The following is a 17,187-nucleotide window of genomic DNA, read 5'->3' on the forward strand; positions in this document are numbered from 1 at the left end:
TCTTTGTACCATAAAAATATAAAACTTAGAACGTCCACTTTAGTATCGAGTTTAAAACCTTAATCGACGACACCAATCCAACGAAATTTTCTCAAAACGTACCAAGCATCTTGCAGCTTTTTGATCGAAGATCCTCAAACTTTTCCTGCGGGATTCAACTCAAACCAGTAAACTTCAAACTAAATCCCAGGGCGATACTAGTGAAATGCAACTTTCAATTCAATGTAGCCAAAACAATTAAATTAAAACTAGACCAAATGCAACTCAAGTGAAACCGAACTTCGTTTCTAAATCAGTAAAGTTACATGCTCGGAAGAGGATATGACGTGATAATCATTCGGCCCATTACGCGAAGGATCACAGCAGAGGAAGACTTGCGCTCCGTTGAGCTTCAACGCATCGTGAACAGCGTCGAAGAGCTCCGGTGGAACCAGATTACGGGAAATAAATGCATTAACTCCTGCGAAAACCTTTGTCGCCATCTTCTACTGCGTAATTTGCGTGTCTACATGAATAAATGAATCTACACACCCAAATTGTTTGGGTACGATTTCTACAAAATTTGGCAATTAGGGTTCCTATTTCCTACGTGACGTTGAGCGCGGGAAATCGTTTCCTTTTCCTTTTCCTTTTCCTCGACTTTTATATTTTATTCTGCTTTTGTGATTAATTCATAAAAAGAGACTTTCAAAATCCGAAATCTTCTAATCTAATCTCATATAATAAAGTAATCTAATATAATAAAGGACAAACTTGCAATAATTTCATATTCTCAAATTTAACTTTCTCGTCACTCTTCGTCTCTTTAAATCTTTGTTTTAGTTCCTTCATTTTTTAAAATTTCAAAAAATTTCCTCAATCTTCATGAATTTAGTAGGTGACATTGTTATGCCTATCGAATTTATTCCTAAATGCATATCCTAAAAGATATGCAGCCACGNATATATGGCTCATCATGCTTCTGTATAATAAATTGAACAGTTTACCTCTTTGACCGGAGTACCGTCGGGTTGTATACATCGGGTTTTACAGACTGCTTCTCACAGCCTAACCACGCAGTCGCAACATATGGTTCCTAACGCAGATTCTTTCAACAACACCTAGCACAACCCTGTTTCGTTTCCTACCTCATGGTGTATAGTAAAATAGTTCAATTTGAAACTAATACATGAAAGGGGCAATAAGCCTTGGTCTTTTTATTCAAACATACAAATTTTTATTACATAATAACCTCTTGTAGAGGAGGAGGAACTTGCTTAGCTACCTATAGTAGCTGGAGTTACAACACACATAAAATTAGTAAGAGAAAATATTACAAATTATTTTGAAAGAAAATGAAGATGTTGAATGATGTCTTCACCTTTCTTCTGTCTTTGTATTTATTGAAGCCCTTTTCGGATTTGAATTCTGGACTTCAAAATCTTGAAATAATTTTTCTTTATTGCCTTCCAGTTGTGGTTGACATTATCTCTTATGTGGGTGGTTGAGTGGTCCCTCCACTTTTACTTGAGTTTCTTTTTCTAGATAATTAATCTAGAAGCAGCTCCTTCTTCCAGTTTTATCTCTTGGCATAACCAGTGGATATTTGTCTGGATCATATCTGCTAATTAGATTTCATTTCCTGTTTCTTTTAATTTCTTATAAATATTTTGGAAAATCCTCAGCTGATCTCTTGTTACTTTAATACGTCTCTTGGAAACTTTGAGATATGAAAAAATACATTATCTTTGATTCCAAATTTCGTATTAGTCTTGTGAGCTTTACTCATTCCCATTTTAGCTTTATTTATAGGTGTATTTGGGTCCAAGTCTTTTGTCTCTTTCTTGGATTTCCTTTTTCTTCGAGGATAAATAATCTAGTTGTTTCTTGTAATTTCTCATCTATTATTGATGGTCCTTGTTTTCCATTTACATAGTGGTCCTTCTTTTTTGGGGTAGTGGGTAAATCACGTGCTCACTTGCTTTTGTCGAGGAATCTTAAATTTTTGATGTCTCAAAGGAAAACGTGATTGTGGTCCTTCACCACTTGTACCCGTTTCGAAAAAATGTTTCCGATTAGATCTCGGCCGAAAGCCTTTTCCGAATTTTGGCTCCTTTCTGACCATCTTCCCACATGAGCCATGTTTCAGAATTACGACGAGTTTTTTTGCTTTCTCGCAGCTTGCTATTCCACATAAGATTCCTTTTCTTTTCAAATAAGTCTTCTGCAAAATTTGTTTTTTCCCTGTCATAGTATTTAGCAGGAACGATCCATTTACAGAATTATGATAAAATTTAAATGGAAATTTGACTTTGTCCATATCTGTTAGACAGACCCATATTCCCCATGCTCTTCGAGTAGAGATGTCATTTTCAGTTAACGAAGCAACAAGGGTTGTTTAATAGGTTGGAAGATCTTTGATAAATTTCTGAATATTTGTATCTGGTCTCTTTAACTTAATAAAATGAAAGACTTCGTGCGAGCCTTTTCCTGCTGGTTCTGGTGTTGTACTGAAAAGGTATAACTCCAGAATATCTCTTCTAGACAAATAGTCGTTGTTTGCCCATGTTTCATGAATAGCTTCCTGAATCCATTTGGGTAAACCCGAGATTTTTGGGAAGTTGGGTGATGTATTTATAAACCGAGGCAAGAGCCTCCTAATTCATACCATGCTTTTACCTCCTTTGGATATGAATTTGGTTTCATCCATACCCTGAGATATTTTCCTGATACATCAACCCTGATTGTGATATGGTTAATGCATATTCTCGTTTCTAATTTCCCCCAATTTTGTTGATAAACCTGAAATGGAGAAATTGCATCTTCATTAGTACCAACATTAGATTTACCATTTTCTGTATTAGGTCTAATCTTATCTCTTCAATTACCGAGGTGAATGGTTGACTTGAAGACTCGAGATAAGGATCTGGAGTTTTAATTTTTGTTTCAGCCGACTCATCTGGGGATGATCCCGACTTAACACTTGTGTGAGAACCTGAAATTCCAGCAGTAGTTAGCATTTTGCAGCAGCTAACAATGTTCTAGCAGCTACTAATATTTCAGAAGCTGGTATTTTTCCAGCAGACATGTATTTTTCCAGCAGACAGAATCCAGCAGCAGAAGAATCTAGCAGCGAGATTCCAGCAGATAGCTACTGATTCTGCTTATGACTTGTAACTGAAGCATTTAACATGAAATAAAAACTGTTAATGGCACATCATGGCAGATTATGGCCATTAATAGGGAGTCCAAGAGTCAGAATTTGGCCTATAAATAACAAGCTCAAATATCTGAAATTGTTGCTACACAAATCTTGAGTTATCACTTGAAATTTGAGCTAAGAGAGTGCCTATTTTCAAGCCGTAAAATCCAGTAGCGAGAACAAGAAGATTCCAGACTTCAACAACCGAAAATTCTAGCAAATTACAGTAAGTGGGCTTAATGTATAAATATCTTGAAACCAGTTTGATGACTTTTGTTTTGAAGCAAAGTATATGTATTTTTGATTTCTGATATCTGATTTTTGAAGCACTGAAACCTAGTGAACTAATGGTTGGAATATATATTCTTAAACATTACTGAATTCTGATTACTGATTACTTATTACTGGCCTCACCCCTTAGAGGAGAAAACATATAGGGGACTGATAGCAGTTTAGCCATGAAATTCACAAACGTGCTCAGTGCTTACTTGCTAAATTTCTGATTTCTGAATACTGATTCCTGTTCCGAAAATAAGAATTTCTGTATATTATTTGTAAAACTATTTCTGTTGGTTTCTGAATCTTGTACTTTTGAGGCTTGTTGTTTTCGAATGTAAATTTGAGAGCAACGCCGGTGTCGACCAACCCTGTTCCTGGGGCGTGACATTGAAGTGGTGTCAGAGCAAACCAGGTTTCATAATCTGGGGAGGAGGAACTAGAAATAATAAGTTCTGATAAACTATTGTAATAGACTACTATAATAGACTACTGAAACAATAGACTAACTACGTACAATTGGGAAAAATCAGTAAGGGAAACAAAGCAGAACGTAATAGAGTTCTGAGTGTTTCAGCAGCATGTCAGAAAAAAAAAAATCAGAAGACCAAAAACCAGTAGACCGAAAAACAGTAGCATCAGAACCAGTAGTCTGAAACCAGGACCAACAGAAGGAAATCAGTAGATCTGTATGCAGAAGACTTGGTCATTAGAACCAGAATGCAGCAGACTGATTCTAACAGTGCTGGAAAACAGCAGACTTGATTGCAGTAGCATCAAAATTTCAGTAGGAAGTGAATTACAGCAAGCGCGTGCAGTAGGCATTGCAAAATTATATGGAAGTTGAGGTGTTTTTTCGCGCAAACTTCAAACGGCCATAACTTTTGATCCAGGAAGAATTTTGACTATAAAAAGATACCGTTGGAAAGCTCTCGACGAGGAGAACCTAACTTAGGACCATTCAATCCTTCTTGGACCGCTGACAAACCCCAAAATCCTTCGTTTAGATGGTGATATCATCATTTGCGTAAAATTTTCCAATTTTTCGAAAATTTGAAGAATTTTCATTTCCAAACGGCTTATTATTTTTGCACCAAATTTGGTACACTTCATGTTCTTGATGTGGAGGGTTTTTAGTAAATTTTTCAAGCGATTCTAAGACCGAAATATTTTTGAGCTATTTTATTCTATTACTTGTTGTAGGCTATATTGATTTTGTTCATTCCAAGTATATTTCTATAACTCGGCCCGTACTTTTGAGATCATATCTGAACCTTTACTCTCATGTTTTGGATGTAGGATATGGCTGACCATAGTAGCTACATTAAGAGCTTAGAAAAGAAGATAGAGAAACTCAAGGGACATAACTATTGCTTAGAGCTGGACAAGGATGAATTACAGCGTAGAGAAGAACACTTAAGACATGATGTCACACCCTTACTCTATACTTAGCATAATTACCATAATCAAAATAAGGTTTGAATGATATAACTATAGTATGAAGCAAATCAAACAAGAGGCATCACTTTGACAGTTTATAAAAATTTTGGCATAATGTCCCTATATTTTGTATACACCAAAAACTAAAGCAATACTATTTATACACACTTATAAACATATTATCATATACAAACATACTTTGTATCATCATACATAACATGGGACTTGTTTCAAACCCTGACATAAAATTTACTACAATACATACGCGGAAGCTATACAATAAGATATCTCGGTTCTTGTCGAGGTAAGGCACGTCACAAGCATCCATTGGCGAACCGGCATCCTACGTCTCTCCACTACCTGATCCTGTAATACATGAGCTACGCGAGTTTATAAAACTCAATAAGTTGGCACTTGTACGTATCAATATGCGTAGAAGGAGTATACATATCAAGTCGTGATCAACAATGAATCTTTAGAACATGTCATATCATAACATATATTCATGTTCATTTTTGTACTTGAGCCTCATTAGTTGACCTGTACTACCGTGCTTGCTTTATTATATAGCTACTACTGTGATGGACGTCAGGGAGCAACCTTTGGCAACCCTACGCCCCATGAACATATATTGGCCAATAGGTTTGGTGGACTTAAAACCACCCATGATGTCAACAAGCTCTATATCATGTAAAAATCAATCCTTTTCTTTTCATGTTCATATTCATGTTCATAACATAGCACTCAGCATCAATATTCATGAGTTTCTTACATATTTAATACATAACAATGGAATATGGTGCTATATTTTCATCAATAAGATACTAACAATGTACATATAGTAATAATCAATGGGAAGTATTTGAAATCATAATATTACTCATGTATTACTTCAAGAACATGCCAACTTACAGTCCAAGTGTGAGGCCCGGGGCCGAAGAGGGCGGGGGATGATCGCCGGTGCCATCAGTTGCACGGACAATGAGCTGCTCCTGGCAGGCTTCTAGGTGGAGGGAACATGAATGAACCGATCCCACACGGGAATGAGAGGGATTCCGAGACTGTTCAATGTAATGGACAGTACAGTTGAAGAGGGCTTAAAAGATTTGATTTATACTACTCATACCACGAAAGTGCATCTTCTTTTCGGTAGCTCATCACATAAGAACTCCAAAGTTAAACGTGCTTGACTTGGGGCAATTTTGGGATGGGTGACCTCCTGGGAAGTTTCCCAGGGTGCGTGTGAGTGAGGACATAAGCACGCTGGAAAGACTCGTCTTGGTACTGTGAGGACAGTCTTCGAATCTAGGGCGTTACAGTTGGTATCAGAGCCGACCTCTCTTAGTACGGTGTGGTTCGGGGACGAACCAAGCGGAAGCTGGTGGGCATGTGAGGCCAGGGGCCGAAGAGGGCGGGGGGTGATCGTCGGTGCCATCAGTTGCACGGACAATGAGCTGCTCCTGGCAGGCTTCTAGGTGGAGGGAACATGAATGAACCGATCCCACACGGGCATGAGAGGGATTCCGAGACTGTTCAATGTAATGGACTGTACAGTTGAAGAGGGCTTAAAAGATTTGATTTGTACTACTCATACCACGAAGGTGCATCTTCTTTTCGGTCGCTTATCACATAAGAACTCCAAAGTTAAGCGTGCTTGACTTCGGGCAATTTTGGGATGGGTGACCTCCAGGAAAGTTTCCCAGGGTGCGTGTGAGTGAGGACATAAGCACGCTGGAAATACTCGTCTTGGTACAGTGAGAACAGTCGTCGAATCTGGGGCGTTACACCAAGCGTACGAATACTTGTTTGAGACTATGATTCTCGTTCCTATAATGTCAAATACATCAATAAGCCCATCACTATGTACATACTAGGTGAAAATCACTCCTCTACAAGTAGAACAACTAAAAGAGAAGAAAACCTACACCTTTATGAAGTTCTTGTGATGGAGAACTAAGTTTCAACTTCAAAATAATGAAAAAGAGGAAGAAGAAAGCATTTGGAGGAAGATTCTTATGTTTTCTCTCGAGCTTATGCTGAAGAAGAAGCTGTGGAATGGGTGGAATGCTTAGAAAATTCGAAACTTATCTTCTTGTATATAGGGCGGCGCTCGGACGGTCATAAATTACCGCTCGAGCACGGAACTTTCTGTCCGAAACAAAAAATCTAGAACCAGTGGCGCTCGGACGGTCATTTATTACCGCTCTGCGCACAGTCACCTCAAAGATCACTCCAAAAACGGCTCTTTCGTTCATAATCTGAAAAAGTGGTAAACATAAAAGTTGTAGCCCTATGTCTTGGCTTGAATCCCCAATTTGTTTCAGGTCATTTGGAGGTCTGAGTAAAAGGTTATGCTCATTCTCCTAACATGTGTCAGTGAGAGAATGACGGTATACACGACACATTTCGGGGCACTTTTGGCTTGTCTTCCACAATGATTTGGACAAAACCCAAAACATGAAAGTTGTTGCATTATATCTTAGCTTTCTAGAGGTTATGGCTTCACTCAATTTGGATCAATATTCAAATCATTCTGCTAAAACTCGTAAAAACTACCACAATTTCATCTCATTTCCTATCAACTTCCTTACCCTACTTCTACCTCTACATCTTACTATCACTATTTTAACACATATTCATTCTCAATACATCATGGACAACATAAAAATCATGTTCAATCTCAATATCGATACCTCAATCAACATGTAAAACATAATGAGGAAAATAACTATATAATAACCGACATAACCGTATTATTATCATTTGTACGAGTAACCGGGCATTACAATTCTCCCATCCTTCAAAGAAGTTCGTCCTCGAAATTTGACGTACCATATAGTTCAGGATATCTCTGTTGAATCTCGTCTTCTCACTCCCAAGTTGATTCTTCAATTGCATGATTGCGCCATAATAGTTTCACTAAGGGTATTTCCTTGCCTCGTAACACTTTTGATTTCCTATCGAGGATTTGTATATGTCGTTCTTCATATGAGAGATTCGATGCAAGCTCCAACGGTTCATAATGAAGAACATGAGAAGGATTAGCTAAATACTTTCGTAGCATGGAAACGTGAAAAACATTATGAACGTTTGACAAGTTTGGTGGTAAAGCAACTCGGTAGGCTCTGTCTCCTATTCTTTCCAAGATTTCAAATGGACCAATATATCTTGGACTCAATTTTCCTTTCTTACCAAAACGTAATATGCCCTTCAATGGTGATATCTTTACAAATACATGGTCACCAACCTGAAATTCCAATCGTCGACGTCGCACATCAGCATAGCTTTTCTGTCGACTCTGGGCAGTGTGCATTCTTTCTCTGATCTTGGTCACCAATTCGGCTGTCTGTTGTACCAATTCAGGGCCTAATAACTTTCTTTCTCCTACTTCATCCCAATGTACTGGAGATCGAAATTTTCTACCATATAATGCAGTATATGGTGCCATTCCAATGCTTGACTAATAGCTATTGTTGTAGGTAAATTCAGCCAACTGTAGTTTACTGTCCCAACTGCCTGGAAAATCAATAGTACAGGCCCTCAACATATTTTTTAAGATCTGATTTACTCGTTCTGATTGTCCATCATTTTGAGGGTGAAATGCTGTACTGAATGCCAATCGAGTTCCCATAGCATGATGTAAACTCTTCCAAAATGCAGACGTAAATTTGGGATCTCTATCAGATACAATGGACACTGGGATGCCATGAAGCCTCACTATCTCCTTGATATAATCTTCAGCATATTGATTCATCGTATATGTGGTTTTCACTGGAAGAAAGTGAGCTGATTTCGTAAGTCGATCCACAATAACCCAAATAGCATTGAATCCTCTTTGTGTTCTTGGCAAACCAAGGATGAAATCCATTGTAATATGCTCCAATTTCCATTCAGGAATAGGCAATGGTTTCAATAGTCCTGCTTGTCTTTGATGTTCAGTCTTGACCTGTTGACATGTTAGACATTGTGCAACAAATTGAGCAATGTCTTTTTTCATACCTGGCCACCAAAATAATGGTTTCAAATCTTTGTACATTTTGGTGCCTCCTGGATGGATTGAGTAGGGTGTAGCGTGTGGATCAATAAGGATGTCGGTCCTGATTGTTCCTTGTTTTGGCACGTACAATCTATCTCGATATGTCCATATTCCTTCTCCATTCAACTCAAATTTCAAATTTCCTTTTTCTTTATCTCGCTGCCTCAGTTGTTGTAATTCATTATCTGTACTTTATTCGGCCTTAATTTTGTCTAAAAGTGTTGGTCGAACAATGAGAGATGATAACTGAATTGCAGCTCCCTTTGGAATAACATCAAGCTTCAAGTTCTGCAAATCCCATAAAATTTGTTCTTGTACTTGCATTGTGGCAATAGAACTGGATTTTCGACTTAAAGCGTCTGCAACAACATTGGCTTTACCTGGATGATAATTAATAACACAATCGTAATCCTTCACCAATTCCAACCAACGTGGTTGTCTCATATTCAGTTCTTTTTGCGTGAATAAATATTTCAAACTCTTGTGGTCCATGTATATTTCACACCGTTCACCATACAGATAATGGCGCCATATTTTCAACGCAAATACCACTGCTGCCAATTCTAAATCTTGTGTGGGATAGTTCTTTTCATATTCTTTCAATTGTCTTGAGGCATAAGCAATTACCTTTCCGTGTTGCATCAAGACTGCTCCTAAACCTTGTTTTGAAGCATCACTGTATACTACAAAATCTCCTGATCCTTCTGGAATAGCAAGGACCGGTGCTGAGGTCAATTTTGTCTTTAACTCTTGGAAACTATGATCACATGCTTCGTTCCACACAAATTTCACATTCTTTCGTGTCAAAGCAGTCAAAGGCAATGCTATCTTTGAAAATCCCGCTATAAACCGACGGTAATAACCAGCTAACCCAAGAAAACTACGTACCTCAGTAACAGTAGTTGGTCGTAGCCAGTTATTAACAACTTCAATCTTGCTTGGATCCACTGATATGCCTTCTTTGAAATGATATGACCCAAGAATGCTACTTGTTCAAGCCAAAATTCGCATTTCTTCCATTTGACATACAAATGTTGATCTTTCAAAGTTTGCAAAACTAATTTCAGATGTTCTCGATGTTCCTCTACAGTTCGTGAGTAGATTAGAATATCATCTATAAATACAATCACGAACTTGTCTAGAAATGGCTTGAAAATTCTGTTCATTAAATCCATGAAAGCAGCTGGTGCATTCGTTAGTCCAAATGGCATTACAAGAAATTCATAATGCCCATACCTGGTTCGGAAGGCGGTCTTCCAAATATCATCTGATTTCACTTTTAGTTGATGATAGCCTGATCGTAAATCAATCTTCGAAAAGATAGCAGCTCCTTGTAACTGATCAAACAAATCATCAATTCTGGGGAGTGGATATCTGTTTTTGATTGTCACTTTGTTCAACTCCCTATAATCAATACATAACGAAGGGTACCGTCTTTCTTTTTCACAAATAAAACAGGTGCACCCCACGGTGAAAAACTCGGTCTAATAAATCCTTTATCAAGTAACTCCTGTAACTGTTCTTTCAATTCTTTCATTTCTGTAGGAGCTAATCGATAAAGAGCTTTTGAGATCGGATGAGTTCCTGTCACAATATCAATTACAAATTCGATCTCTCTATCTGGGGGTAAGCCTGTTACATCATCAGGAAATACCTCTGGAAACTCACAAACAACATCTGTATCTTTTAATTCACAAACAGGTGGGTCAATAGTTAACACATATGCTAAATATTCTAGACACCCGTTCTGTAGTAATTTACAAGCCTTTATACAAGAGATTACCCGAAGAGGTAAGGATATACATGCACTTGCTACTGTGAATGGTTCAGCTCCTACTGGTGAAAATTTGATCATCTTTAAACCATATTCAATAGTAACTCTGTACTTTGAGAGCCAATCCATTCCCAATATCACATCAAAATCAGTCATCCTCAGAACTATCAAGTCAGCATATATCTGATGGCCTTGGACATATATTGGACACCCTCGCACAATCTTATTTGTTTGTAATTCTTGCCCAGAAGGTAAGGCTATGGCGAATTGTGCCTCTGTTGTACTTGCTATAATGCCCAGTCTCCTTACAGACGTTTCCGAAATAAAGGAATGCGTGGCTCCTGAATCTAGTAAAACAGTAGCAGTAATACCAGAAATCAATAACATACCAGTGATCATCGATCTATCCGCATCCACTTCCTCTTTAGTCATGGAGAAAAGGCGTCCCTGTACTTTCTCAGAACTTCATGGACAATTCCTGGCGAGATGCCCTTGCTTTTTACAATGATAACAAACATTGGAACCTTGCATACATTCCCCGCCATGAAGTTTGCTACATTTAGGACAAGGTGGTCTATCTTGTTCCTTACGTGGAGGGGGACCCTTGCCACGAGGTTCCTCTTATCGAGTACCTTTACTATCAGTCTTTTTGCCTTGTCATGTTCCTTGACTCTTTTGAAAGTACTGCTGCCTTCGTTGTTCTCTATCTCTGTCAATGTCTTGCTCATCCTGTTCTGCCATAAGTGCTCTTTCCACTATCTCTCCATATGTAACAACCTTCGACATCCGTACATCTCTTTTAATTTCAGAGCAAAGTCTCCGCATGAAGTGTTCGCCCTTACTTGTGTCATCTTGTGCAATATACGGTACATATTGGACTCCAGCCTCAAATTGTTGTATGTATTCTGTCATTGACATGGTTCCTTGCTTCAGGTTAAGGAAATCGCTGGCTTTCTTGGCTCGTACATCTTTACTGAAATACTTGTTGTAAAATACGGTTTTGAAAGTTTCCTATGTCAATGGTCCAACCGGTAATGCAACCCTTGCACTCTCCCACCATATTCTTGCATGTTTTGATAATAAAAAGACGGCACAAGTTACTTTGTCAACATCTTCCATATGAAGGTAGGAGAAGATGGACTCTAATGACTTAATCCACTCTTCTGCTACTGCTGGATCGGTGCTTCCCATTAATTCAGGAGGATTCAGACGTCGAAAACGATCATACAAATCAGTTTGAACAGGCCCTTGTCTGAGGATCATGGCTTGTGCATGTGCCTGCTCATGTGTAGTCCGTTGCATCTCCAGTTATTGCTGTATCTGCTCTCCATGGACTTTCGCTTGTTGTTGGAGCAGCTGAGCAAAATCATCTATAGGTCGTGGTGCACTGCCCTCACCTTCGACCGCTGGGGCTTTGCCCTTAGATGACTCTCCTTCATGTACCTTACGTTTAGGTGGCATCGTCGCTTATCTTAACCTACATATAGATCACATAGACACATAACTTAGCATAAACTATGGGATACAAAGATACTTACTTGCCGAGCTCTCCATGTGGATGAAGTGCAGTGTCTTCCCTGTCGAAGAACCGTGGGCCCTGATACCAACTAAAATGTCACACCCTTACTCTATACTTAGCATAATTACCATAATCAAAATAAGGTTTGAATGATATAACTATAGTATGAAGCAAATCAAACAAGAGGCATCACTTTGACCGTTTATAAAAATTTTGGCATGATGTCCCTATATTTTGTATACACCAAAACTCAAGCAATACTATTTATACACACTTATAAACATATTCTCATATACAAACATACTTTGTATCATCATACATAACATTAGACTTGTTTCAAACCCTGACATAAAATTTACTACAATACATATGCGGAAGCTATACAATAAGATATCCCGGTTCTTGTCGAGGTAAGGCACGTCACAAGCATCCATTGGCGAACCGGCATCCTACGTCTCTCCACTACCTGATCCTGTAATACATGAGCTACGTGAGTTTATAAAACTCAATAAGTTGACACTTGTACGTATCAATATGCGTAGAAGGAGTATACATATCAAGTCGTGATCAACAATGAATCTTTAAACCATGTCATATCATAACATATATTCATGTTCATTTTTGTACTTGAGCCTCATTTGTCGACCTGTACTACCGTGCTTGCTTTATTATATAGCTACTACTGTGTTGGACGTCAGGGAGCAACCTTTGGAAACCCCACGCCCCATGAACATATATTGGCCAATAGGTTTGGTGGACTTAAATCCACCCATGATGTCAACAAGCTTTATATAATGTAAAAATCAATCCTTTTGTTTTCATGTTCATGTTCATGTTCATAACATAGCACCCATCATCAATATTCATGAGTTTCTTACATATTTAATACATAACAATGGAATATGGTGCTATATTTTCATCAATAAGATACTAACAATGTACATATAGTAATAATCAATGGGAAGTATTTGAAATCATAATACTCATGTATTACTTCAAGAACATGCCAACTTACAGTCCAAGCGTACGAATACTTGTTTGAGACAATGATTATCGTTCCTATACTGTCAAATACATCAATAAACCCATCACTATGTACATACTAGGTGAAAATCACTCCTCTACAAATAGAACAACTAAAAACGAAGAAAACTTACACCCTTATGAAGTTCTTGTGATGGAGAACTAAGTTTCAACTTCAAAATAATGAAAAAGAGGAAGAAGAAAGCATTTGAAGGAAGATTCTTATGTTTTCTCTCGAGCTTATGCTGAAGAAGAAGCTGTGGAATGGTTGGAATGATTAGAAAATTCGAAACTTATCTTCTTGTATACAGGGCAGCGCTCGGGCGGTCATAAATTACCGCTCGAGCACGGAAATTTCTGTCCGAAACCAATAATCTAGAACCAGTGGCGCTCGGGCGGTCATTTATTACCGCTCGGGCGCCGCTCTGCGCACAATCACCTCAACGATCGCTCCAGAAACGGCTTTTCCGTTCATAATCTGAAAAAGTAGTAAACATGAAAGTTGTAGCCCTATGTCTTGGCTTGAATCTCCAATTAGTTTTAGGTCATTTGGAGGTCTGAGTAAAAGGTTATGCTCATTCTCCTAACATGTGTTAGTTAGGGAATGACGGTATACACGACACACTTCGGGGCACTTTTGGCTTGTCTTCCACAATGATTTGGACAAAACCCAAAACATGAAAGTTGTTGCATTATATCTTAGCTTTCTAATGGTTATAACCTCACTCAATTTGGATCAATATTCAAATCATTATACTAAAACGCGTACAAACTACCACAATTTCATCTAATTTCCTAGCAACTTCCTTACCCTACTGCTACATACACATCTTACTATCACTATTTTAACACATATTCATTGTCAATACACCATGTACAACATAAAAATCATGTTCAATCTCAATATCGATACCTCACTCAACATGTAAAACATAATGAGGAAAATAACTACAGAATAAACGACATAAACGTATTATTATCATTTGTACGAGTAACCGGGCATTACACATGATGTTCAACATTATACTCACTATCTGCATGAGGCAGAAGAGAGGAATAAGAAAGCTCAAGAAAAGTTTGAAACCTCTCAAGAGACCGTTGCAGAGTTCATCGAGTTACGTGATAACTTGGTTGAGAAGATCCAAGTGCTTAAGGATCGAAATCACCAACTTGTGCACAAGCATAATCAGTATAGTGAGCAGACTGATGCTCAGATTAATGAGTTGCAGAACACTGTTGAAGTTCTTAGTGACCAAAATGCAGTCCTGCATGGTCATATTGAACATCTAGAAATGGTAATAGCCAACCATGAAGACGAACCCGAGGAGGTTCCCGAAAAAGAAGAAGAAGAAGTCGAAGAGGATCCTATGGATTTGAGATTAGGAGAAGTGATAGATTAGACCATCAGTAGTAGTTTTCTTTGTAATAACACTTGTTCCATTTCCATTTCTGCTAGCATTTTGAATTTAAGTTGTAATTGCACTTTCGTGGGAAATCAATAAAATTTATTTCTATCCATTGGTTTCATATTTAAATTTCAAGCAATTACTCAATCATTTTGCTTCTTTTGATTAGTCCATATTCTGCCAAAAACCTTAGAACTTTTATAATTGTAGAAAATGGACGGTAGACCTGTGAGAAACAATCGCAACCTTCGTTACAATAATCGCAATAACAACCGCAACAATGAAGATGCACAACAACAACCACCACTAGCAGTTGGCACCAGTCAAGTGGATTTGATGGCTATAGCCACAATTGTGGCAACCAAGCTGCAAGGGTTTGTCAACCCAAATGCTTATCAGCCACCGCCACCACCTCCAGCTCAGAATGGGACTAAGCAGCACTATGAGTCTCTACGAAGAGCAAGAGTCTCAAACTTCGATGGAAGCTCCGATCCTGAGGCCGGACATAATTGGATGAAGGAGGTGGAGAATCATCTTCGACTACTTGAGGTTCCACAAGTGATCAAGGTAGATGTGATTACACCTTTTCTTGTGGATAAAGCAGCCAAATGATGGGAAGGAGTCTCGCCAGCTATGTTAGGTACGGGACCTATCACTTGGCAAAGGTTTCGAGAGGCATTTCTGAGGCAGTACTTCCCGACAGCAGTTCGAGTGCAGAAGCTGTCAGAATTTGAAAGCTTGGTTCAAGAACCAAACATGACAGTGGTGGAGTATTCATCCAAGTTCCACTCATTGAGAACTTACTCCCCAACCATCATGGGAGACGAGGCCTTGAAGATACATCGCTTCAAGAAGGGATTGAACAGTCGCATTCAATCTGCTCTTGCGGTTATCGAGCCCAATAGTTTTGATGAATTGATGGGAGCCGCAATCAGGGCTGAGAATGACATCAAGAGGCGTGAAGGTGAGAACAAACTCAAATGTCCATTGTCAAGCTAGTACCAATCGGGCCAACAATTCAAGAGGCCTAGGTTTTCAAGCAACCAATTTACCAGTGATCCAGCCAAAGAAACAACTTCTTCTCAATCAAGCAAAGAGGGAGTCAAGTGCCAAAATTGTGGATTCACTCACACTGGTGAATGCCGTAAGAATTCTGGAGCTTGTTTCTGTTGTGGAAAGATGGGTCATCGCATTGCTCAATGCCCTTTGCCAGATCCAAGGAATGGTCCAGCAGGTGGAACAACTCCAAATAAGCCTAAAGAGAACAAGCCAAATGCTCGAGTCTATGCCATCACTCAAGAAGAGGCTGACAACTCAAATGTTGTCGTAGCTGGTACCATTCTAATCAATAATATACCTGATTATGTGTTATTTGATTGTGGTGCTACGCATTCATTAATGTCTAAGAGATTTGCCAAGAAGTTAGGAGCTAAGATTGATAACCTAGAAGAACCATATAGAGTAGCAACTCCTGCAAATCGGATTTTAGAAACTCGTACTCTATATCGTGATATTAGTGTTCTCATAGAAAATCAGAATTTCAAGGCAAACCTAATTCAACTAAACATGGTGGAATTCGATGCAATTCTTAGAATGGATTGGTTAGCCAAGAATCATACTTTAGTAGACTGTCATGGAAAGACGGTAACCATCCAAGCTCCGTACAAGAGAAAATTTTATTTCATGGTAATACGGAAGAACGAAAGACTCTTCTTTCTGCTTCACAAACTTGGAAAGCCATGAAAAGTGGAGAAGAAGTTTACCTAGCTATGTTAAGCGATGTAAAGGAAGAAACTGAACTTGCATTAGAAGAGATTCCGGTACTACAAGAGTTTCCGGATTTCTTTCCTGAAGAACTCTCTGGCACAATCCCCGATCGTGAAGTGGAGTTTGAGATCAACTTGATTCCTGGGGCTGTACCGATCTCAAAAGCACCATACAGAATGGCCCCAGCAGAATTAAAGGAACTCAAGGACCAACTCCAAGAGTTGTTGGATAAAAAGCATATTAGACCCAGTGCATCTCCATAGAGAGCCCCTGTACTATTTGTGAAAAAGAAAGACTGGAGTATGAGATTGTGTATCGATTACAAGGAACTGAATAAGATCACAATCAAGAATAAGTACCCGCTTCCAAGGATAGATGACCTATTTGACCAACTCAAAGGAACTACAGTCTTTTCCAAGCTCGACTTAAGGTTAGGCTATCACCAACTGAAGGTCAAAACAGAAGATATTCCTAAAACAGCCTTCAGGACTAGATACAGCCATTATGAATTTACGGTAATGCCGTTTGGACTGACCAATGCACCTGCAGCATTTATGGACCTCATGAATAGAGTCTTCAAACCTTAGCTCGAGAGGTTTGTAGTCGTATTCATAGACGACATCCTTGTGTATTCACAAAGTAAGAAAGATCACGACGAACATCTCCGTCTCACCCTCCAGACACTTAGGGAAAAAGAACTGTACGCAAAGTTCAAGAAATGCGAATTCTGGTCAAAGAGCGTCACATTTTTGTGACACATAATAT

At 38.7% G+C, this 17,187-nt stretch overlaps 2 protein-coding genes across 2 annotated transcripts in view; one reads left to right on the forward strand and one right to left on the reverse strand.

Annotated features, from left to right (window-relative positions):
• The window catches only part of LOC140957651 (uncharacterized), a 40,959-nt gene extending 40,323 nt beyond the window's left edge, over positions 1-636 (reverse strand). Inside the window, exons 1-2 of the mRNA XM_073414984.1 lie at positions 306-636; positions 103-145 (exon numbers count right to left, since the gene is read on the reverse strand). Coding sequence (XP_073271085.1) covers positions 103-145; positions 306-482 — 220 coding nt within the window. The 5' untranslated portion in view covers positions 483-636. The remainder of the gene's footprint in view (positions 1-102; positions 146-305) is intronic.
• A 14,652-nt stretch (positions 637-15,288) lies between these two features.
• On the forward strand, positions 15,289-16,685 carry LOC140958000 (uncharacterized). Its single transcript, XM_073415405.1, has 3 exons — positions 15,289-15,619; positions 15,719-16,200; positions 16,248-16,685. Exons 1-3 carry the CDS (start codon positions 15,289-15,291, stop codon positions 16,683-16,685), a joined length of 1,251 nt encoding a protein of 416 aa, XP_073271506.1.
• Positions 16,686-17,187: the final 502 nt, after the last annotated feature.

The sequence above is a fragment of the Primulina huaijiensis genome, chromosome 14 (assembly GCF_012295235.1).
Source record: "Primulina huaijiensis isolate GDHJ02 chromosome 14, ASM1229523v2, whole genome shotgun sequence".
In the NCBI taxonomy this organism is placed as follows: domain Eukaryota; kingdom Viridiplantae; phylum Streptophyta; class Magnoliopsida; order Lamiales; family Gesneriaceae; genus Primulina; species Primulina huaijiensis.